The 25627-nt window shown below is 42.5% G+C and overlaps 1 protein-coding gene across 4 annotated transcripts in view; it reads left to right on the plus strand.

Annotated features, from left to right (window-relative positions):
- Positions 1-17977: 17977 nt before the first annotated feature.
- Positions 17978-25627, plus strand: part of PHEX (phosphate regulating endopeptidase X-linked) — a 196099-nt gene continuing 188449 nt past the window's right edge. For 3 of the 4 annotated variants that reach the window (XM_082375621.1, XM_082375623.1, XM_082375622.1), the window contains exon 1: positions 17978-22791. In XM_082375621.1, coding sequence (XP_082231747.1) covers positions 22674-22791 — 118 coding nt within the window. In that variant the 5' untranslated portion in view covers positions 17978-22673. The remainder of the gene's footprint in view (positions 22792-25627) is intronic. The other variant, XM_082375620.1, reaches the window with a different exon arrangement.

Consider the following 25627-nt stretch of genomic DNA (forward strand, 5'->3'; position numbering starts at 1 on the left):
ATTTGTCTCAGTAGATTGATCAGTTTTATTCTGTTCCCATGACTTCTGGGATAGGGTGGAGGGTGAAGGGTGTGTGTGTGTGTGTGTGTGTGTGTGTGTTTGTGTGTGTGTGTGTGAGTGAGGGCGAGGGTGAGAGTGAAGGTTGTGTGTGTGTGTGATGTATCGTTGGCCTGTACCCAAGACTCTAGAGCAGTATTCAAAGTGTGGTGCTTCAACCAGCTCTTTGTGTTCTAAGCACATTGTTTCGTTTGCTTCAGCTGAAGTGTTTTGTTCGCAGCAAGCCTTTGTCAGTGAGCGAAGCATTACGTCGGTCTCCACCGCAGGGCGCGCTCCTCACCCAGTCTTGGAACAGCACCGTGAGTAGCACTGTTCTCGAGGCCAGCCTGGCAGCATTATTTGATTTGAGCTGCTACGTGGCCTTGAAATAACACTTAACCTTCTGTATCACCCTGTTGCTGAGTGTCTTTGTACCACATAATCTTTTACGGTGCTGTGCTTTGGGTTAATACACAACTTTCCTTTACATTCTCTTGCTTTTAAAATAGCTTTGTGAATTATGATTATCACTGAGTAGGCCAACAGTCAAAATTTGAAATATGCCCAAGGGTCCTGTGGCTAGTAGCAGTCTGAATTTAGGTTCCAGCCTTCTGAATTTGCTGTCGGAAAGCTCACATTAGGGGTTCTTTCTCAACCTTTTTGGCACCATGAAGTCTGGCAACCTGGCGAAACCTGTGAGCCCCTCCTCAGAAGCATGTTTTCTAATACATAAAGTAGATATGATTACAAGGAGACAGGTTACAATGTTTTTCAAAGACGTCTGATTTAATATTTGTGCTTTAATAACTTGTTACATAGCTGGATCTAGTTGTGGGTCAAATATTGTAATTTTGAAGCATAATGAGCATAAATAGAAGATCTGCAGCAACTGAAATGTGCTAAGAACGCATCTGACTTCTCTTGTTGACAAAGTCATAGGTACTGTCTGTGCTAACATGGATTGTGACCTATGCTCATGCTTAAAGGACATGCTAGATTTCAGTTAGAGGTTAGTGAAAATAAAGATAGAAAGGTTTTCCCATCCAGGTTCAGAGCCACAAAGAATTCTGTCCATAGATGCCAGGTTAAGAACCCCTGACCCACAGTTTTTGCTTCCATTGTTTCATTGTATTTAGGTGGTGGGGAAGGGTAGCTGGGTCCCTTCACCCTGCTGTCACAACGTCAAATCAGTACTGGCAGATCAGTTCTCCTCGGCCAGAACCATTTAAAATCTCAATTACCTAGTGCAGTCATTCCACTGATTTCTGCTTTACTCGTTATTTCAAAAATGAGAAGTAGAACACGGGAAGAAACAGCCCAGTGCTTTTGGAAGGCTATTTGAATACTCTTGGATGTGATTTCCCTGGGAAATCAGATGATAAATGTGACTGGACAGGTGTGCTTATCTCCTGTATCTAGGGGTCCCAGCCACGGTTCATTAATGCAGACCACATCCCGGGGCAATGACCAGTCACGTGGTGGTCATTTCAATGAGTGATTCAGATGAATGGGTCCCTCTTTGGGCAACTCTGCAGGGAATGTAACAGAATAAATGAGTCAGGGGTTCTCCCGGGTAAAGTAAGCTTAACAAGCCAGATCTGTTTTGATAGCCCTCCAGTATCCAGAGAGAGGACTGGGGGGGAGGGGTTTGCCCTACCCCATGGGGCCTAGAGATGAAGGCCCAAGATTGTAAAGATGGGCAAGGGGCAGTTCTCTGTAGATATGGGCTTTGACACTGGAGTTGACTTGTTAGAGATCATTCCTGGTTCTGCCTATTAGGCAATCCTTTTTTCTTGTTTTAGGGCTAAAATAGTCTTACATATCGGTTGATGATTATGTTGGTGACTTAGGTTCTCAGTAAGTGATTCTGACAGCTCTAAGTTTGTTTCAGAGAGATAGAAATGCTCCTTGGATGACATTCCGTGTCCTCTATGTTCTAGACAACTCTGCCTTTGCCTGCTTTCAGTTGTCCGAGTTAAATTTGATACATGAAATTACCCCTCTGTCCTTCCTCCCAGGGCTAAGGGGGAGCTTCTGTCAACATACCCTGTGCATTCATTGCATGGTCCCTTCACACTCAGTGATTCCGTTTTTTCTCCTCAGTCTTATTCAACAGTCGTCATCCCTTATCTATTGTCCGCATACATTTAAATGTTTAATGTCTGAAGAGACGGTGAGTCCTGGTGGAAAGAACACACCTGAGTGTGGTTTCTGACCCTGCCAGGTAAGGGTTGGAGGCATTTAACTGAAGCATGGTGGGGGCAGTTGACAGACGGCTAGAATATAAGCTCCAAGGCCGTCACCGGGTACCTCTTGCTCAGCTTGTCTAATGTTTTGTGCATGAAGTTAAAGTGCAGAGTAAAAGGGAACTCTTAGAATTGCATTTTCCAAGTGGAACGTACAAGAAAAGGCTGGCGTGAAGAAGTTGACAGAGGGTTGGGCATGTTCAAGAAGAAAAGCAGCCCGTGATGGTAAAGGGAGAAGTCCCCCCACCTTCACGTGCTGAAGGAGGAAGAACGTCCAGCCTGCCCTAGCAGGGTGCAGTCTCAGTGCGGGTGAAAGCGCTGTGTTGGTGAAGGGTCCTTTCACCAGGGCTTGCGTCTTTTGGTTTCCTTCTTGGTGCCCCCAAAGACTGAAGAGGAGCAGAAACTCAGAAAGGTGTAGAGCAAGCACTCAGACCAGAAAACTGGAACGACGTGTAGGATCTGCGGCCGTTTGGGTGTCAGCCATTGCTGTGAGTCTTCCTTTCCTGTTTGTTTGCGCTCCACCGTTTATCACCCTTGAACGTCTCTGCCCTTGGTGACTCCCTACCCATTGGATGAAATTCTTACTCCAGGCCTCCACTTCGGTCTGGGTCAGCCTACAGGGGACTGTCGCTCGGGTTTCGGTGGAGACCAGGCAGCAAGGCCACGCACGAGACCCTGATCCTGGCCACTTGCGCTTAGTTTGAGCCTGACCCTTGGCTCCCACTGGATAAATCCAGAAGTGTTTATGCCTTAAAATAATTAAGCAGAATGATAAATTATAAACCATCAGAAAAAATTGGAAGTCATGAGGGTATATGGAAAATATACAAGTAAGTGGAGGACACAAATATAGATGAGACACTTACTATAGAAAGCTGGGTGTCAGCTAGTTAAGGGGGAGGGAGTGCTGGAGTTGAAAACAGCATTGTGTAATCATCATAATGAAGACTGAATTAGGCAAGAATCATCCCCTGATGTCAAATCTGCGGGAAAATTTTGACAAGGAGCATATTTATGTGGCTTTAAAGTGTCTCCCACAGATTGCTTATGAGTTGTGTATCAGTTTCCTATTACCACTTGAACAAACTACTGAGAACTTAGTTCCTTGAAATAACACAAATGTTTCAGGTCAGAAGTCTGAAATGAGTCTTACAGGGCTCGGATCTGGGCACTGGCAGGGCTGGTTCCCTCTGGAGGCTCTAGGGGGAGAATCCGTTTCCTGCCTTTTCTAGTTTCTAGAGGCCACCTGCGTTCTCTGGCTTCTGGGCCCTTCAGTCTCAAAGTCAGCAGCACAGCACCTTCAAATCTCTCTGCTTCCGTAGTCACATTACCTTCTCTTTCTGACTCCTGCTTCATCCCTGTCGTAAGGCCCTACTGGGATTACATTGGGCCCATCTGGATGATCCACGATACTCTTCCCCAGTTGAAGCTCAACCACAGCTGCAAAGTCCCTTTTGCGATATAAGGTAACATAAGTTTCTTGGATTAGGATGTTGACATCCATAGGGGGTGATTATTCAGCTTACCACACGTTGCTAGAGAAAATAACTTTTTAGTGGAGAAACTGAACAACACTTTGGCTGGGTGATCAAAATCAACAAGGGGCAGGTGGACATCCTATGCTTCCAGTGTTGTGAGAAGGGTCCGTCATCACCTATGCAGCATTAGGCTAAGAATGCATTACCTGAAGCTGATCTTTTTTTTTTTTTTTTTCAATTCACGAATCACTTGGTTTATTGTACACAATTAGCACACAACACAGGTTAGTCAAAGTAGGGAAAAGAGGGTAAAGAACCAACCCAAGGAGAGTCCACAGGAGGCTTCTCAGTGCAAGTAGCGGTCTCCGGTCTGGCAACAGGTGCCTGGATCTAACCTCTAGGAAACATTACATCCCAAATGAGAAATGTTCTATTTTCAAAAGGCCTGTATTCTTTAAAAGTATCAATGTCAAAAAAGAGAAAAGGCTGTGAAAAGCTTTCCAAATTAAGGGAGGCTAAAGAGACAAGGCAAATAAATGCGTTATTTGACCCGACACTGGATCCCGTATTGGAGGAAAAATCCTGTAAAATTGCATCAATTGACAAATTGGTATACGAATGGTAGTTTTGATAAAGTATTGTATCTGTATTAACTTGATGAGTTCTAATTGTAACTTTCCTCTAAGTTTGAAAATATTTCCAAGTAAAACATTAAACATTAAGAAAAAAAAAGGAATTCTGTTGACACAGTTGGTCTCCTGTCTGCCTGAGGGATGTGACAGCAAAATTTTTGGATGCAGAATCAGAAACCTCAGAGGAACCAGGCTTAAGGGGCCTGTCTAGCACCCAAATAAGCATGTGCTGCTTTTAAGATCTAGCACAGGAGACGGTGAAATGTGATGTTCGTGAGGCAGCAGAAGTTCTAGTGGCTAAATTACGTCTTTCAGCCTTTCTGACTGCTACACAAAGAAGAAAACGTACCTGTGAGGGCTCCCTCAGGAGATCACGAAGACCGAGGGGAGCGGTTCTCTGCCCAGGATGTCTGCTGCGGTGGAGCTAAATGCAGATGCCAGCAAGACTCAGAGGAGGGCGCACCACTGGGCTCTGGGTCTGCACTCGGGTTCTTGGGGCTCCCACTGGCTTAGAGACAGAAGGCCCCCGGCAAAGATCTTGCTTCAAAGACCCCACTGTTTCTTTGCTGTTAGATGTTTCTTCCTGAGCTTCTGCTAATACACTGCAGGGCATGAGGGGTTTGATTTTTTTTTTTTCTTTCCCCACGTATGTGGCAGAAGAGAGGAATGGAGAGCGAGAGTGGGACTGAAGTCTTCTTTTTACTTAAGGCAAAACCGGTTTTTTAAAATTTTAAATTTGAAAATAGGGTCACATTAAAAAGCTATTCAGGGACTTCCCTGGTGGCCCAGTGGTTAAGAATCCGCCTGCCAACACAGGGGACACGGGTTTGAGCCCTGGTCCGGGAAGATCCCATGTGCCGTGGAGCAACTAAGCCCGTGCGCCACAACTACAGAGCCTGCACTCTAGAGCCCGTGAGCCACAACTACTGAGCCCGTGTGCCACAACTACTGAGCTCTAGAGCCCGTGAGCCACAACTACTGAGCCCATGTGCCACAACTACTGAGGCTGTGTGCTACAACTACTGAAGCCTGCACGCCTAGAGCCCATGCTCCACAACAAGAGAAGCCACCGTGTTGAGTAGCCCACACACCGCAGCGAAGAATGGCCCCCACTCAACGCAACTAGAGAAAGCCTGTGCGCAGCAACAAAGACCCAACGCAGCCAAAAATAAATAAATAAATTTATTAAAAAAAAAAAAAAAGCTATTCAGGGAAATCCCTGGAGGTCCTGTGGTTAGGACTCCGTGCTTCCATTACAGGGGGCACGGGTTTGATCCCTGGTCAGGGAACCAAGATCCCACAAGCTGCACGGCCAAAAAAAAAAAAAAAAAAAACTATTCAATTAGTTTTACGAGAAAACTGATTGAGGACTTAAAAAGGTTCAGCTGGAACTGTAGTTGCCCTGCTATTTAGAAACAGGAATAGAAAAATGAGGGCAGTACTTCACAAACTTGACTGGATGACTACCCGAGGATCTCCTTAAAACACAGTCTGGTTCTGGAGGTCTGGGCAGGGCCTGGGAGCCTGCATTTCTCACAGTCATCAGCTGAAGCTGCTGGTTTGTGGACCACACTCTGAGTCGTACTGAGCTGGAGCACTGGTAAGTGGAAAATCAGGTGGGTGGCCTTGCAGGAAAACTCGCAGAAAGCTGTTGCATGAATCACTGCTGAATCAAAATATTTTAAATATCAGCATTGTTACAGGTGGCCTCCAAAGCAATAGATGATGCCACGGTAATTGCTAAAATGAGTTCCTGTTTGACTTCCAAGGGTTAGGAATGTTCTCATGGGCTGTGTTAAAAAGGCAATTGGATAAACCATTAATCTGGGGCTCAAGTTTAACCTCCTCAGTACTCACCAAAGGGCATCTACACCCTCAGCATTTGAAAAATTACAAAACTGGTGGTGGATGGAGGCCAATTAGTGGAGACTTTGAAGCAGTGATATTTTCAAGTTCTCCCTGCAGTTTGAAAGGATGTGGAGACCCTGTTAAGTGTGCAGACATTGCCCTGACAGCTAGAAGTTTCTAAACACAAGGATGAGGGATTATACTTTTTATTCAGCTAAACATGCAATTTACTGAAGCCTGGATTATGCTTTGATTTCATGGGTTTAGGTAAATTTGTTTATTTCTGTGGAGGGTAAAACCAGAACAAATTTTAATTCGTTCTTGGGTCTTTTGCAAGTTTATTCAAAATACAACGAAGAATAAGGGGAAGGATTAGAGGTTACACGATTCAGTCCTGACGTTGTACTGGAACAGCTTTCAGGAGCACTTACTGGCCACTTTTGCCACAGCCTCCGTGGAGGGAGTCCTGGAACACAATGTTTGGGATATATTTAGGGCAATGTGTAGAGAAAAGAACATGTGGGCACCCTCTTAAGCAGCAAAGAAAAATGAGCAGAAAACAGCAGCTCAAAAGCAACAGGGCACTGTGAGGGCTGCTGGAAATAGAAGCATGAAGGAGTAAGTGTAGACTAAGGTGAAGGCTATAAGGAAAGCACACGTGTTTCAGGTAAGGGATGAGTAGGGATGGAGGTGATTTACTGCAAGTGCTTTATAAAGCACCAAACATTTACAAGAAGACAGCAAAACCTAATACATTTGACCCTTGATAATGTGGGGGCTAGGGGCTCTGACCCCGCACACAGTTGAAAATCCAAGTATGACTTACAGTCGGCCCTCGGTATCTGCAGTTCTGCATCCTCAGATTCAACCAACTCCGGTGTAGTATTGTAGTATTTACCACTGAAAAAATCTGCATACAAGTGGGCCCGTGCAGTTGAAAGGTATTGTTCAAGGGTCAGCTGTACTATTTTTCTCTTCTACAGCTCTATAAAAAGAGAAACTCTTAGATTTTCCATCAACCAAAAGGCCATCAGGCCCCTCCAGTCTTATTGCTCCCCCACCAGAAAGTTATCTGGGATGGTGTTATGGGCTGAGTTGTCCCCCCAAAAGATGTTGAAGTCCTAACCTCCAGTACCTGTGCATGTGACCTTATTTGGAAATAGGGTCTTTGAAGATGATCGAGTTAAGATGAGGTCATTAGGGTGGGCCCTTATCCAATGACTGGTATCCTTATAAAAAGGGGAAATTTGGACCAAGAAACACGTATGATGTGAAAACACAGGCAGAATACCATTCTACAAGCCAAGGAATGCCTAAGGAGAAAAGCGTGGAACCGATTCCCCCTCACAGCCCTCAGAAGGAATCAACCCTGCCAACACCTTGATTTCTTTTCTTTCTTTTTTTTTTATTGAACTATGGTTGCTGTTCAATCTTATATGTTACAGGTGTACAATATAGTGATTCACAATTTTTAAAGGTTGTACTCCATTTATAGTTATTATAATATATTGGCTATATTCACCATGTTGTACAATATATCCTTATATCTTATTTTATACCTAACAGTTTGTACCTCTTACTCCCCTCCCCCTATTTTGCCCCTCCCTCTTCCCTCTCCCCACTGGTAACCACTAGTTTGTTCTCCATATCTATGATTTAGCTTCTGTTTTTGTTATATACATTCATTTGTTGTCTGTTTCTTTTTTATTATATTCACTAGTTTGTTTAATTTTTTAGATTCCAGATATAAGTGATATCATACAGTATTTGTCTCTCTGACTTATTTCACTTAGCATAAAGTCCTCCAGGTCCATCCATGTTGCTGCAAATGGCAAAATTTCCTTCTTTCTTATGGCTCAGTAATATTCCATTGTGTATATATATATACCACATCTTCTTTTCGATTTATCTGTTGATGGACACAGGTTGCTTCCATACCTTGGCAATTATAAATAATGCTGCTATGAATATTGGGGTACATGTATCTTTTTGAATTAGTATTTTTATTTTTTTCAGATATATACCCAGGAGTGGAATTGCTGGGTCATATGGTAATTCTATTTTCAGTTTTTTGAGGAACCTCTATACTGTTTTCCACAGTGGCTGCACAAATTTACATTCCCACCAACACTGTACAAGGATTCCCTTTTCTCCACATCCTCACCAACATTCGTTATTTCCGACACCTTGATTTCTTTTTTTTTAAATTTTATTGAAGTATAGTTGATTTACAATGTTGTGCTAATTTCTGCTGTACAGCAAAGTGACTCAGTTATACATAAATATGCATTCTTTTTTTAATATCCTTTCCATTATGGTTTACCATAGGGTACTAAAGATCGTCTGTGCTATATAGTAGGGTCTTGTTGTTTATCCATCCTATATATAACAGTTTGCATCTGCTAATCCAAAACTCCCATTCCTTCCCTCCCCCCTCCCCCTCCCCCTTGGCAACCACAAATCTGATTTTTATGTCTGTGAGTCTGTTTCTGTTTTGTAGATATGTTGATTTGTGTCATATTTTAGATTCCACATATAAGTGATATCATATGGTATTTTTCTCTTTCTGACTTACTTCACTTAGTATGATCATCTCTAGGTCCATCTATGTTGCTGCAAATGGCATTTTTTTATGGCTGAGTAGTATTCCATTATGTATATATTCCACATCTTCTTTATCCATTCATCTGTCGATGGACATTTAGGTTGATTCCATGTCTTAGCTATTGCAAATAGTGCTGCTATGAACATAGGGGTGCATGTATCTTTTCAAATTATAGTTTTGTCTGGGTATATGCCCAGGAGTGGGATTGCTGGATCATATGGCAACTCTATTTTTAGTTTTTTGAGGAACCTCCATACTGTTTTCCATAGTAGCTGCACCAATCCGACACCTTGATTTCTGACTTCTGGCCTCTAGAACTGTGAGACAATACATTTCTGTTGTTTAGGTCACCCAGTTTGTGGTACTTTGTTACATTAGCCCCAGGAAAGTAATACAGATGATCTTCAAAATAGATGGCAGAAGGAGGAGTGTTTATGTACTAGTCAGCTATTATTGCAGTAATACTGCATAACAAGCAAACTTGACATTTCAACAGCTTATAGCAGCAAGTATTGATTTCTCTCTCACCCATCTGTGGTTGCCTGGGGTTCAGCTGATCCAGGCTGGGCTCTGCTGGGCTCTGCTCTAAGCTGTTAAGTTGGGTCGAGGTCTGCTCCACATGTGTCTCCTCCTCCTTGGACCAGTGGCTATGTTCTCCTGGTGAAAGATGGGGGTGCAAGAGGGCGAGCACCATGATGCAGGCATATTTTCAGCCTCTCTCTGTGCCGTGTCTGTCACTGTCCCATTGGTCAAAGCACATTGCATGGCCAAGCCCAAGGCTGAGAGGCAAGGAAGTATGCTCTGTCAACCACGAAGCCGTGGCCAGGATATGGATGACAGGAGAGTGAGGAATTGAGAACAATAATTTAATCTACCACATTTGACTTAAGAATTTAATGTAAAACCCAAGGAGTGCTTTATGTCTCCTGTTCAGAATTCATGATGTTTAAGGAAAGAAGAAAATGTCTTATTGAGAGATAGCACAGATTATCCACCTTGACTCTTGACAAATGTGTGGAGACTGAATCTTATAGCCCTGTATGGCACTTGGAGTGAAGCAGTCAAGAGAAGACCTCCTATTAGCAAAGAGATTACTAAAGCCTTTGAAGCAAATAACCAAAAGCACTAACAGGTACCTCATAAGTAAAATAATACTGTGAATTTCACAGACATCCTACACTGGTATGAGATGTCAAAGTCTGTGCCTTCCTGGAAGGAACGTTGTTCTGGAAACTTAGGAAGGGTGCCATTTGGAGAACATATTCTCCTGGTAATTGGGAAGCCTGAAACAGAAGACTGAATTGTATTTGCTCCTTGGACATGGAAGTCAAGAGTTACAAGCATTCTTCCTTCTCTCCACTCCTTGCTTTTGTAGTAGTATCAAGACTGGCTTGAGAAATCATCCTAATTTTCCAGGCATAAAGTCAGTAGTGCTTCACACATACTTAGTGATGTTACAATTTACTCATCACATTCAGGACAAGCCATGCCGACTCCTGAAAAAAACTATTTACTCATGGGATGCAGGATGTGAAAGTGGGCCCAGACCACTGGATTCATATCCTGGCTCTCCCACATCCTGGCTCTGGGGCCTTGGCCCTCTGTGCATCTGTAAAATAGGGATAATAATGGCTCCTTTGTCTTATTCCGTTTGTGCTGCTATAATAATACCATAGACTGGGTGGCTTATAAATAACAGAAATTTATTTCTCACACTTCTAGAGTGTGGGAAATCCAAGATGTTGTGCTAGCAGATTTGGCATCTGGTGAAGACCCTCTTCCTTATTGATGGCTGTCTTTGTTCTGTGCCCTCACACGGCAGATGGGTCAAGGGAGCTGTCCGGAGTCTCTTTTATAAGGGCACTAATCCTATTCATGAGGGCTTTACCCTCGTGACCTAGTCACCTCCCAAGGGCCTCGCCTCCTAATACCATCTCATTGGGGGTTAGGATTCCAGCATATGAACTTGGGGGACACGTAAATATTCAATCTATAGCAACCTTCTTCTGGACTATTATGAGGATCAAATGAAAGAATCCATGCTTAGAGTGGTGCCTGGCACAGACTAAGTGCTCAAATGTTAGCTTTTATTATTTACCAGCAAGTATCAGCTTTCAAAAATGAAATTTTTGAAAATTTCATTTGTAAATTCAGAATCAGAAATTATACTAATGCAACCAAACTGCCTGCTATGTTAAGCTACTGCTGCTTTTAAGAGAAATCAGGTGATGGAACGTTTGCTTCTCCAGGCTTCAACTTTATTAGATGTTGCCAAATTGCTTTCCAAACTGGGGTAACAATTTACACACTTAAGATCAGGGCATGAGAATTGAAGTTGCTCCATTGCCAACACTTGGCATTGTTAGACTTTAAGTTTTTGCCAGTCTGGAGGTGTGAAATGGTAACTTATTGTGGTTTAAATTTTCATCACCTGATTTTGAATGAGGTTGGGCACATTTTTATAAGTTAATTGGCCAGCCAGTATTCCTCTTTGGAAAAATGCCTGTCTTCTGCCCATTGGCTATTGGGTTTTTACTTTCTCATTGATCTATTGTGTTTACATCTTCAGGATGATAATCCTGTGTTGCTTATATTGTTACAAGTATCTACTCCCAATCTGCCCTTGTCAAATCTTTTTAAGATGCCCTTTGCTTTAATTACATTTTATAATCATCAGGAGACTAGCTTTGGCTATGCTTGGTCTTTTCATTTCTTAATGGTATTTTCTGATGCACACGAGTTTTTTATTTGAGTGTAGTCAAAATTTGTCAGTCTGTTTCCTTTATGGTTTCTGTTTATTGTGTTTTTTTTAAGAAACCTTTCCCTACCTAGTCTGATTTTATCATATATATATATTTTTTTCTTTTTTTTCCAGTATTTTAAACTTTTGCTTTTCATAATTAGGTCTTTCATTTAGCTGGCATTCCCCACCCCATTTTTTTGGTAGCATGTGAGGAAGGTTTTTTGTTTTTGTTTTGTGTTTTTGGTATGCTATGAATTGTAAGGGTATTTTTTTCCATTGTGATCACTACTTATCCCAATACCCTTGATTAAATTGTCCATTCATTCCCCAGTGATTTGAAATGCATTTGTTGTCCTACATTAAGTTACTCATTTATTCATGGGCCTGTTTCTGGGTCCAACACTTTTGAGAAAGTGATAGTTGGTGGGACTATGCCAGAAATGTACTTTTAAAAGATATGCAGATGGCCACAGAATGCCAATGGATTGTATTTCTTTCTAGAATATTAAAAAAAAGAAAAATATGTTGAGCACAGTCTAGATGAAATTTCTTTATCATGGCCTACTATACAATTTATTTTTAAACATTAAACATTTAAATGAACAGCTAAGTTACATGGGATCGGTTATAGGCTAAATAATTGCATTATAACAAATTACCGAAGATGCTCTGAATAAAACATTTGATCAAATGTTGTAGTTATACCTGAGATTATTAAGTTTGTGGACAGAACACTTCAGCATATGAAATCTACCAAAAAGAAGCTGTATCTTGGGAACAATTCAAATGCTAGTAAATGTGTTAAGCCAGGCCCCATGCACCATCTTAAAAAAGAAACATGACTTGGTTGGTGATGATCACGAAATTGTGCTTAGCTAAGCAACAAAATCCACGTGGTTATCTGTCTTTTTTTCTTTTTTAATTTTATTTATTTATGGCTGCCTTTGGTCTTTGTTCCTGCACGCGGGCTTTCTCAAGTTGCGGCGAGCGGGGGCTACTACTCATTGCAGTGCGTGGGCTTCTCACTGCGGTGGCTTCTCTTGTTGCGGAGCACAGCCTCGAGGCGCACAGGCTTCAGTAGTTGTGGCACGTGCACTCAGTAGTTGTGGCTCGTGGGCTCTAGAACGCAGGCTCAGTAGTTGTGGTGCACGGGCTTAGTTGCTCCGTGGCATGTGGGATCTTCCCGGACCAGGGCTCGAACCCGTGTCCCCTGCAATGGCAGGTGGATTCTTAACCACTGCGCTACCAGGGAAGTCCTTATCTGTCTTTGTTCATACTTTATAACCCATCTATTCCCAAAAGTGATCAGAGGCCGCTCACAGTGTTGAAACGCATTTAAAAGAGGAGATGAAAGGCATCAGCTGCCATATTGTGTTGACCACTTATAGCAATGCCATTCAGAATGATTCCCTCCTAAGCATTTCCAGGATCTGATGTCTTTTCAATTTCGCCTCTGAAAAATAACCTTGGATTAAATGCAGTGTTGTACAGTTTCTCAAAGCATAGCCAAAGCTAGTCTCCTGATGATTACAAAATGTAATTAAAACAAAGTGCCTCTTAAAAAAGATTTCACAGGGGCATGCCTCGTCAGTCTTGTCTTTGCCACTAAGTTCTGGGAGTTCTCTGTATGTCAGTCCCTACCTGGTGGGATTTGAATGAAATCATCCAGGATCATCTTATATCTAGACTTTCTAATTTTTAGATTCTAAACTCTATAGTGGTAATGCACTGGGTTAATTCACTTCTGTGGGGAACTGATTCTGATATTCTGTATGCCAGAATAACACTCAATACTGTGTAGTTCATGAGGGCAACAAGGTGATCATTTGTTTATTCAATAACATTATGGGTACTTCCATGGGTCAGGCCCTGGTGGGGTACCGAGCAAACCGAGATGATTGAAGGCCCTCAAAAATGTTCCCCAATCTACTTGGGGAGACTGACTCACAGACATAAAATAACGGGCTGGTGTTTCATGATCCTGTATTGTGTGCCCCGTGGACATTTGAAACAATGCAAGTAACAATCTAAAATGGCCAGAAAGGAACAGAGGAAGGAGGGAGGGAGTGTTTTTCAGCACTGGAACGGAAACTCTGATGGTTAGGTGGATGATACAGTGAAGGGATAGCTGTATATTTTCCAGGTTTCTTTTTTTTTTCTTTTTTTATTCATCATCATTTCAGATAGAAATGTTTAAGGGAAACAGCAGGGAAGGGCTGCCAGGAACATAGCAATTTGGTTTACCGAGATCATTATATTTAGTACTTTAATGTCTAGCTTTTGAGGTGGGGGTGAGGGGTGTTGAATTTAAGAAAAAGTAAACAGTTGTTCTTAATTATACCATACCACGGGACTTGGTGTGCTAGCTTCAAACAAAAATAATGCAGCCTTTTCACCATTACAGGAACGTCAGTGATTAAACAGAATCGATCGTCTGAGTGGTTATGACTGGGAGTTATTACAGTTAAATAATGCTAAGCCTTTGAGATGAGCAGTAAACTCCAAATGGAATTCATGGCTAATAATATCAGCGAGGCAGTCTATTGTGTAATGTCGTATTTATCACCTCCTTAGGAAGACAAATTATCTTTCCTGTTGGCATAATGTATTACATTTTTGAAATTCATATATCACCTGATGAATTTTATACAATACTGACACAATAAAATGTTCCTGGAATTCGACACGTTGAAAAACACTGTCTCCTTAAACAAATGAACTTGCATAAATTATTTAAGAATGCCTAACTGAGGTCTTTTCCTTTTGCCTTTCACTGTCAAGGCCCTCAGTTGCAGTTGGTAGATCATCCCCAATAGCTGAGGTCTATATGTCTCTTCTTTAAAAAAAAATTCTTGTAGTTTAAATCTATTTGGGTAGGTTGGATGTGAAAGGGTTTAAATTGTAAGCTGTGTGATAAGGACTACAGTTTTGCCCTGAGAACTGGTCAAGAGGGGACCTGCCCTGGGTGCTGGTTTCAAGAGGGCTTCACTCTGGCTCTCCTCCAGCTGTGCCCCTCGCCACCAGGGACGGGTCCGAAGTGCCAAGGGGCTGTGCCTCTGCCCCCTTCTAGAACACAGTTTGTATCCCCGAGACATGAAATGTCCTGTCCAAACTGCTTAGTGCCCATTTCCAGGGCCCGTGGGGGCCTCCTCAGTTTATCATCCCACAGCCTGATGGATGATGGAAGGTTCTGCCCGCACTCGGGGGGCTTCTGGTGGTGGTGGGGGTGGGAGCAGAGAAAAGGGGGTGCCAATGTGTTTTTGCATGGAACTTCACAGAGTCTGTGAATTTTGAATTGGAGCGTGGCTTTCCAGGTGGGTAAGAGGTATATTTACAAGTTAGGAGGACAGAATGTACTTGATTTAACAGTTTGTAGCCTGATTTCCAGCTTTAAATGATATGTGGATGGACCTGCATTTGTACTCTTGTCTCACAATGTAGAAATGAGCTTGAGGAACTGTATTATAATTTTTAAAAAATACGGATAGTGAGTACTCATTATGTTTGGAAGAATAATGGCAAATATTATATTGTGTCAAACGAGCTCTTTTTAGAGTAAACTTTCAAATGCATTACAGAACTGAAAATTATCAGTTGAAATGTCAAAATCTTACCTTAGTTCCCTTCCTCCATTTGTAGAAGATACCCTATTTAATGTGCACCCATCTTTTTTTTTCCTTTCCACTGAGAATTCTATTGGCAGAAAGTTCTAGAGAACAGGGATATGTCTTCATTTGATAAAAACCAGGCTTGCTGCACCCAGAGAGCACTTGACATTAAGGAATCCAACGGTGAGTTATGGCAGAGGAGATGTGAACAAGACGCGTCAGCGAATATCTTGAAAGAAATGATTTCCCTCTTGTCCTTGATCATGTCTAGTAACTTCAGCGAAAGGCTCCGTTCTTTCTCCTCTCTAGTCCTTTCTCTTCATCCGGCTGCAGAATCACATTCTAAATCTCCAGCTTCTGTCATCTCATTGGGATTTCAGCTGCATCCAACCTGCAATGTTAAATGCCTTCTCCCTCCGGTCCCAGAGGTGAAAAGCTGTCCAGACCATGATCCCAGCCCTCAAGCAGCTCAGAGATGAGAGGAAGCAGACAGGTGTATGTTCTCACCTGGCTGTTCTTACTACCAATGGGAACACAACCAACTAGGATTGGAGAACCGCGAGGGTCTGTGGTGAAGAGAAGAGGCCAGAAAAGAGGGACCTTGTTGTGGTTTTCATTTGCATTTCCTTAGTGACTAATGAAGTTGAGCCCTTTTTCATATGTTTATTGGTCCCTTGGATAACCTCCTTTTGAAGTGTCTGTTCAAGTCTTTGGTCCACTTTTTTTCTTGGGTGTTTTTTTTTTTTTTTTATAAATTTATTTTATTTTTGGCTGCGTTGGGTCTTCGTTGCTGCACGCGGCTTTCTCTAGTTGCAGCGAGCGGGGGCTACTCTTCATTGCGGTGGGTGGGCTTCTCATTGCGGTGGCTTCTCTTGTTGCAGAGCATGGGCTCTAGGCGCGTGGGCTTCAGTAGTTGTGGTGCATGGGCTCAGTAGTTGTGGCTCACGGGCTCTAGAGCGCAGGCTCAGTAGTTGTGGTGCACGGGCTTAGCTGCTCTATGGCATGTGGGATCTTCCTGGACCAGGGCTCGAACCCGTGTCCCCTGCATTGGCAGGCTGATTCTTAACCACTGCGCCACCAGGGAAGTCCCCTGCCTTGCTTTCTGAAGCATTCACTCTTAGAGCCTAGCGGCCCGTGGGAGCCTTAAACTGATACTCGCCCCTCATACAAGTGCGTGCCCTAGATGACAGCCTGCAGAGACACAAGCAAAGGGAAGTTCCTGATATGACTTCCCCAGCAGCCTTTGTGATTAACAGTCTCCCTGCCTCCCAGGGCCGGCCCCCTTGTTGCCTCTTAGATAAGACCCCTGTGGAGCTCACCACAACCCTGCTCTTTTTGGTTTGAATTGATCAATCTGGCCTTACTCAGGAACCCCAAAGCACTCTACCCGAGGACCCTAAGAGGCACACACCCCAGTGCGGCCCCTCGAGGTGTGCTGTGTACTTCCTCTTGTGGTCTTTTGTTGAACCCTCTGGCACGCTGTGCTCTACCTCACAATTGTTAACAGAGTCATAACAGCCTGCCACAGCAGGGGCCACTGAGACTGGCCCCAGTCGCCTGGTCAGCACATGCCATACTGGTTGTTAAATATTTTGAATGTCATCCTTGGTTTCAATACCTAAGTTTAATGTTTAGTTTTGTTAGTTCTTGAGTTCACCTTACTATTGATACATTGTAAAGAGATTCAGTGGTTTCTCTAAGCCAGTGGTTCTCAAAATGTGGTCCTCCGACCAATGGTATTAGCATCGCCTGGGAACTCGTTAGAAATGCAGATTTCCAACCATCCTAGACCTACTGGATCAGACACTCTAGGGATAGAGCCCAGCAGTCTGCATTTTAACCAGCCCTCTAGAAGATTCTGGTGCCTGACCATTCACATTTGAGAATCGCTTCTCTATATGCCTCTTGCCTTCATAAACATCTGAGTAAGCCGTCCTTGAGCAGTTGTCTGTAATTAATCAAAGACGTTCAAACTTCTATAGGTTTGAAGTTTGAACGTCTGAGGGGTCAGAGTGGGTCTGATCAATTTGAGGATGTAGTATGTAAGCACTAGTTGGATGAATAGTTATTACATTTTAATAGAAGCGTTATGCAGTAGAGTGCTTTGGAAAAAATCTCATGGGTTTTGTAGCTGTTAATCATTTTTTTATTCTCTATATTTTATGATTTTTTGACATCTTGACTCCTTTCAGACCCAGGGAGGGACTGCCCCTCCAAGGGTTAGCTAATTCCTAAACATAGTGAATGACTTGCCTTCTACCATGCCTCTGAAATGCAAACCAACCAATCCCAAGTCCATGCCCCCACCTGCCTCCTTTTATCAGGCTTGTGCAGTATCCAGGACACTGTCCCCCTGCCCTAATTCACCCCAGGGCCGGGTACTGGGCAACTAGAGCCCACTCTTATAGACCAGAGCCTGCTGAAATTATTCCAGTTCTAAACCTGCTCAGTTGCTTACCCTGCCTCGCCCATTTCTTCCCTTGAAAACCACAATAAAGGCTTTTGCTCATACTTTCCCCTCACCCCTTCTGCCGTCTGACCAACCCTGGTGCTTCCTCTTGCAGCCCTCTGTGACGTGGCATGCCACTTCCTCTTGAAAACTGTGAGTAACACTCTTCTTTTGAAGCCTGTCTCCGTGTCCTTCATCTTATCATACGTGTTTAGAAAAAATCCTGGGTACCTCTCAAAACAGGAGCCAGACAGATTTGAGTTCCAGCTGGGCTCTGTCATTTACCCATCAGGTGACCCTGGGAATATTACTTATCTTCTGCCAGCTTCAGTGTCCTTATCTTCAAAACCTGTGAAAAGATTCCTATATCATAGAACTGCCGTAAGGACTGATGATAATATACATAAAAGGAGGGCATACTGAAGAAATAGTAGCTGTATGGTCCAGGAGGTGAGAAAATCAGGGAATAAAAGTCCCCTTTAGGCTCAGAAGTAAACAAGTACAATTCATGGATAGATACCTTTCAAATTTATATATCTTTCCTAATGTTCAGTTACTAGCAGCAGGAAATCAGGAGATACTTTATGTATTGCTATTTTTGTTCCCCAACTCAAAAAAAAATTTTTCCCCCATATTAAGTTATGCCTGCTGTTCCTGTTAAGGAAATAAAACGTGATAACTAATCTTTTTAACAAGAGAATTAGAGGAAGCATAGTTTATCATCGCTTTTCCTCAGCTCAAGTGTCTTTTTGATATGCTATACCTACCTCTGCTAATTACCTGAGATAGATAAACAAAGTTATCAAGAAACATGGCACAGAGAAAAGAGGTTGGAATTTGAAATCCCGCAGGCCTTAAGACAAATACCTGCTATGTGACCTTGGGCAAATCACTTAATAGCTCCAAACTTGAGTTTCCTCATCTGCAAAAGGACACAGAACACCTAGCTAAGAAAGATGTTTAAAAAGATCAGATATAATGTAAGTAATGAGTCCCTTTAGTGGAAGGCCTGGGACTTGAACCTTCCCTAATCTGAGGGACCTGCCAACGAATAACAGAGCCCTGCCACAGCTCCCAGCTCTGAGTTTTCAGCATTTAGCTTCTCTCTCTCTCTTTTCCCTTCACTCCCTCCCTCCTCCTTCCAGGGGATGGATGAGTACATTTTTCAGGATTTGAATCATTTCCTTCCTTCTCACTGAAATTGTGGCCCACATGGGATTTTACTGCCGGAAACAGAAGACCCCAAACATCCAAGTAATGACCAGATGCACTCATGTCTAGCATAGACTCGTTTTCAGTTGTCCTCCCGGCCACTGGAGTTGGGCTGAGATTGCAGGAATCACTTATCTCTGGATAAATAATCTCACCTGTGAGTCCTGCAGGAAGAGACGTAAATGCCCAGGCAAGTCCCCTCTTGGGGTGGGGTTTGGCCTACCTGGAAGCGTTCCTTTTATTCCTCAAGCTGTCCATTCTTGTTGGTCCTCCTTCTGGAAGTCTTCCCAACAAGTCTACCACCCAGATATTTCTGTTTCTTTGGACATTTACTGACCTTTAGTGTTCTGTAACTAAGTTGCCAAGGCTTTTGCATGCTTTCCTGCCCAAGCCCAGTTTCCCAGTCTGGAATCTCTGGCATGGCTTCTTCATCTTCCCTCACGGGCCTTGCACAGGACCACGTGCCTGAGAAAAGCTTGAGAAACTTCTGTTGATTCATTCATTGATTTCAGTTAAGGCTCCTGAGAGTCCTGGAGCTTCTTAATTGAAACAGTTGGGTGGGTGCAGACCAGACTATTAACAGACTTACCTGCATAGTGACTTTTCATTTAACTCATTTTTACAGCTATTGAGAAATTATAAAAGTTTTTTGACAATGCCCACCCCTTTTTATACCAGAACAATGACTTTTCACTTCAAAACACACTAAGTAATATGCTGTAGTTTCAGAAGCACAGTTTCAGGCAAAGACACGTCGACCAATTTCCTTGACGCAACAGCTTGTATTTAGAGAATATCAAATGGAACAATTTTGAGAAGCAGGTCAAGTGTGGATGACCATTTTGCTTTGTGTATGTGTGCCGTGTGGGTGGTCTGAAGAGGCAGCATCTTTTGTTGCTCCTTAGTCCAGGGATTGGTAAACTTTTCTGGAAAGGGCCAGAGAGTAAATATTCTAAGCTTCACATAATATCTGTGTCACAGACCTACTCAACTTTGACTTTGTAGCATGAAAGCAATCATAGATAGATACATTAACAAATGGGCATGACTTTGTTCCAATAAAACTTTACTTACAAAAACAGGCAGTGGGCCACGTGCCCTAGTTTGCAGATCCCTGCTTTTGTCTCTTGTGAGCACTCATTAATTCTCTGTACTTTGAACTTCTCTATTTTGCTCTAAAGGGTTTTTTCTGTGCCGCAACTTTATTTTTAAGTGCAGTTTGAGCGCAAAATAATCGTCATCTCTGAAAAGGTTGAAAAATTAATGCAGAAAATGGCACAGAATGAGGAATGCACTTGATGGTGAATGATTCACCTGTACCCTTTCTTCTACCAATCCCCACCCACTCTCAAGTCTTCCTCAGTCCTTTGGTGAGTAAAACAAACCTTCATTACATTAGGTGAACATACTGTATTTATTTTTGACATTTTGAAATAGACTTATTTTCATTGTTCAATTAATACATTTTTCTGTCTGCATTTGCATATCTTCATTTGGGATGGAATGCATCCTAATTTTCCTGTTACAACTAATGGAGGCATTTTTTGGTTTAATGGCTTTTCACTTAGCAGTTGAGTGTTCAGGAATGAATTCACGATGTTAAGTGATGGATAGGTGTGCTTCAGGGTAAGTCCCAATTGCCCTCGTCTCTGGGGAAACTGCCAGTCCAAGGTTTCCAGCCGGCAACCCACGATCACCGCTGCATGTCAGTCTGGACCTGGAAAGGTGTGAGGAGATTTGAAGAAGGAAGGAAAGAGGGAAGAAGTGGGTCCTGGTGTCATGCTTATGTGGATGTCCTTTCCCCTGTGCACAGGGTATGGCAGTGATCCCCCTCGCTATCTTTCCATTTCCTGCTTTTCCTGTGTCACCTGAGGCCAGTCCTTGGGCCTCAGTTTTCTTAGGGGCACAACAGAGATAAAAATACCTTTGCTAGCAAGTATATAGGTTTACCATGAGGTTAAAATGGGATATGAAAGTGCTATACCTGTGTGAAGTGTCATTATCATCTGAGCATTTAGAAGGAATTAGAAGGCTGAAAGACCCCCAGACACTAGCATCTGAGGTTCCTGAAGTTGCTTTTTAAGAGTAAGTGGCTGAGGCTAACTTGTGTAATTTTCATTGCTCCTATTTCTCCCTTCACTGTTGCAGACCATGAACTGTGGCTGATGGGCTGCAGCACTGAACTTGATGGATGTGATTCCTGACCTCATGGAGCTCACAGTCTAAAAAGTAGTATGGAGTCAAGTCCAAAAACTCTTGGGAGGATCCCATCCTAGAAGCCAAAGGCCTGCTAGGATGTGTTATTGGAACAACAATAACAACATCCACAGCTAATGAGCACATAATGTCTACAACATACCGTGATGTCATAATTTGGACAAAGGCTTATTCTTTCTGGTTTGGGGGCAACATGAAATGAGCAGATGGTAAGGTAGGATGTGTTACAGGCTGTGAGCGTGAGCCCATGTTATACTGGACTCCTCAGTGTCTGCTGAGCCCTGGTGTGATGCCTCCCAGGCCAAAGGCAGAAGTTTTGCATGAGAGAAGTGCTCTCCTGGTTTCTCGATGTAGCTGAATTCTCCAGCTCCACTCCCACTGTCCTGTGACCTCCAGCAAAACAAAAACAGGTGGGTGGTAACTGTGCTGTGAATTAATGATATCTATATCATTGGATCATAAAATCGATATCATTTTAATAACACTGAAATATCAGTTGCCCTGCCCCGTGAAGAAAGCAGATTTTTATAATTTAAATTGTTAGTATCAATATAATCCAAGAAATCAAAGACCCAGTCATTAATCAGTCTTTCCAGTGAGACGGATCACCTCTGAATTCATCCTGGGGAATCTGCTGAGACCGGAGCTTGATGAAAACACAAAAACGTACTAACCAATGGTGGGGCTGGAGGACACAATACACAGGTGCACTTTTCATCAAAACATGCAGGGAAAAACCCTTTTGCCATATCTTTTGTGCTGGCTAATAAGCTTAATTCGAACACTTACTAGCCTTTTGTACAATTCTTAGCACCACGGGAAGGAAGTGCTTTTCCTTCTTCCTTAAAAAAAGTTCCAGTCCAAAGCATCAGCCTCTGTAGGTTGTCTTAATTGCTACTTTGCACTGCGCTGGGCTATGACTCTGATTTTTGGCACATGCTGTCATACACAAACTTCCTAAAATAAAATGCTCCAGGATATCCCAGGAACTCTTAGAAGGCTTTAAAAAGGGACTCGCACACTGAAAGACTATCTTTGATGAAGACAGTTCAGGCGAGCAGAATGATTATTGCCAAAGAATTATGTGATTCTTTGAGATCTTGAAGTGGGTCGGAAGAATCCTTGCCACCTAACTTATCATGGTTTGGGGGAGTTTGACAAGAATCCAGTTTTGATAAAGACAATCGTTTTTTCCTCCCCAAGTGACTATACATTTAAATAGCTAAAACATCTGTTCAGTAACATAGTAAAACATGTACACTCGGAACGCCTGAGAGAAGAGCCTGCCGAACAATCGGTTGAGAGGGGGAGCGCCGTGTTGCTGGGGGGAGAGCACCAAGATAAAGCAACCACTGTTTGTTTTGTCTGGTCAGGGGGAAAGCCAAGGCAACCAATATTTTTGGGTTTCTTTTATTTCATTTGTGAAGAAGTATTTGAGAAAGGGTGGCGAGAGGACATATCCTGACGGGCTTTTTTTTAACCTGTCCATTAGTAGAAGAGCATGAGAACCTTGGATGTCAACGCCTAACAGACTCTTGAGACCAGCCACCAAACCACAAAAAGCGACTTTCTTCTTGCCTGGCCCTTACATCTCTCCCAATGGATGCAGAGACAGGGAGCAGCGTGGAGAGTGGGAAGACGGCCAACAGAGGCACTCGAATCGCCCTGGCCGTGTTCGTTGGTGGCACCCTGGTGCTGGGCACGGTCCTCTTTCTAGGTAAGTGGAACTGGGCTAGTGCAGTGGTTTCCTTGTGCTGTATTCTGGCAAACCTGGTCAGGATGCAGGTGGAGGGCTGTTTGCTTGTGTTAGCAGGTGGTGCATCCTTAGTTTCTATTAAATATGCAAATGAAAGGAAGCTTTTTCTTTAGGAGAGTAAATAAATAAAAACTCCCAAGTACCAAATGCATAGTCCAGAATGTGAAGTGGGTATAAAGTGGATTCGAGTGGCTAGAGGATTTGGTTGCATCGGGCAAACATTTTTTATGCATTACATTTAGCAAAATGAGTGTTTATGAATTCATAGTCAGATACTTTGATTTATTTTGTGAGGAAAGACTTTACATTGTGATCAAACCATGCTGGAATTTCTTTCCATTTGATTTTTGTCAGTGTTTGCCTGAATGAATCATGAAATTTAACTCACAAAATACAAATCAGTCTTTAAAAATGCACCGTTAATGATATTCTTCAATTCCTTTCTAATCCAGTGACTCTGGTGGAATACAAAATTTAACTCTGCCTTTCTCTTAGATTTAAAAACTAATATGAAGGAAAACAGAGGTTTTCCTCCTAAGATTTGAAAGGTATTGTGATTCATTGATTTTAATGACTTTTGGTGAGAATGATGTACCCAGAGAGTATATATGATGTTAAGCATATTCTTATGAGACAGAACGAAATAGAAAGGGGAGAGGAATGCAGGAGGCCATGCTTATCTTGGCAGGGGAAAACCAGTAATTAAACTTTAAAAGAGTTAGGGTTGGGTGGTTGAAAACTCTGCTAAAACGAGCAAACCACCTTTCCATGTTTTCTGTGGCTGAAGATTTAGGGAATTAGATGGGTTTATTGCTTTCTGGTACAGCTAAACCTCCTACTCCTGCAACTGAAATTGAGGCTCTCGAAAACTGGTGTGAGATTTCTTGGCACTTGGGGTTTAGGCAAGTGTCCTATCCTGAAATTCAAAACTGGAGGAAAAATGATATGGGCATGTCAAGGGAGTATGTACTATGTGGGAAGTGACTACAAAGTTAGACTGTTTGTGTTTTGCAAACACTCCCAAACTTAAAAATCCAAATGATTATTGTTTATGTAAAAATATGTGCTCTTTTTAATGACGTTACTGCTGCTTGAAGCTTTTTTGAAATTCCTCTCTTATGATTACATTCTGAGGCTGTAGCATATTATCAGAATGTTCTTGATGGCAGCAAATCTTTTTTTTTTTCTTTGGGCCACACTGATCTTAGTTCCCTGACCAAGGATCGAACCCAGGCCCTCTGCTGTGAAAGTGTGGAGTCCTAACCACTAGGCCACTGGGGAATTCCAAATCTTTGTTCCTTGAGAGAAGATGATTCTTTGGGATCAGCTCTGAAGTTTTTAGAGCACAGTAAAATTCATCAAGCCAGGCGATGCTATTATGGGTAAGGAGGCCTGCCTAAGATAGGAAAAATAACTTTCCAGTGTGCCCAATAACTTGTGGCCTCCCTCAGCCTTCGCTACTCAAAGTGTGGTCTGCGGACCAGCAGTCTTAGCATCACTTGGGAGCCTGAACTCCACCCCAGACCTACTGATTCAGAATCTGCATTTTCACAAGATCCCCAGGTGATTCATTTGCAAATTAAAGTTTGAGAAGTATTGCTTCAGGTGACCATGTCCTTTTGGATGACTACATTCAGAGACATTTGCTTTTAAATAAATGCACACTCTCAAATGAAAAAATAAATGATATTTTTGTCAAATGTCTCTGCACTATTTCTGACTCCCTTCCTTCCCTCCTCTCCTTTTCACTGCCTAGTTCCACAGGCTCTGCCACCCGCCTCCACCCTGCACCTAGCAAAGTCCTTGTCTCAAAATCTCCTGGGACCCGCCAGCCAGTGCTCTTTATGACAGTATTCTGGTTAAGGGCCTCTTCTCTTCAAGGCACTTCCGGGTAAACTTTGTGGTATATTTTTCTGCCTATATAAGTTCAGTCACATGTCTGCAATTTCTGGCATTCCTCCTTCTCTCTTATTTGTATTTTAGGCTCTGGGGTAATCTCTTTTTTAAAACCTTAGTCCTTATACAGTAAGAGTGATAGCCACTGGCCTTGGGGTGGTTTCAGAGAACTCAGAGCCCTAGGATTTAAGACCTTATATGCCTATACCCAGTTTATTTTATTGTATTTCATTTTTTTCTTTTAGATTTATTTTTTATTCAGGTAACATTGGTTTATAACATTATATAAATTTGATGTGTACAATACTTTCAGCTTTCTGGGCCATGCTGTCTCTGTTGTGGCTACCCGACTATGTTGTAGCACAAAAGCAACCATAAACAATATGTACACAAATGGGCATGGCTGTATTCCCGTACAACTCGATTTCTGGACATTGAAATTTAAATTTCGGATCATTTTCACATGCCATGAAATATTCTTCTTATGATTTTTTCCAACCATTAAAAAATGTAAAAAACATTCTTAGCTCACAGACCATTCAGAAAGAGGCAGTGGACTGGACTTGGCCCACAGGTCATAGTTTGCTGACCCCCACTTTATGGTCATTCTCATGCTCGTGTGGATGATGTCACTGCATTCTGAAGTCATTTCTGCTGCTTATAGACTAATCTAAAATGAGAAACCAAAGTGCTCTTTAAGTTTTTTAAAAAGCCCCTAACCAGCAAAAAGTAACATTTTCATTTTTTATAGTAGAAATATTTTTTTGTTGTCTCTGTTTTATTCACTTAAACCTTCACATTGTCTGGGCTTGTTGACCCTTCTTTATTTACAGGGTCTTAAGATAACCCCCCCATGGAAATGATGCTCTTCCTTCAGAGACTGGGTTTGTCTGCGTCCTAA

The sequence above is a fragment of the Balaenoptera borealis genome (genome assembly GCF_965194805.1).
Source record: "Balaenoptera borealis genome assembly, chromosome: X".
NCBI classification, from domain to species: Eukaryota; Metazoa; Chordata; class Mammalia; order Artiodactyla; family Balaenopteridae; genus Balaenoptera; species Balaenoptera borealis.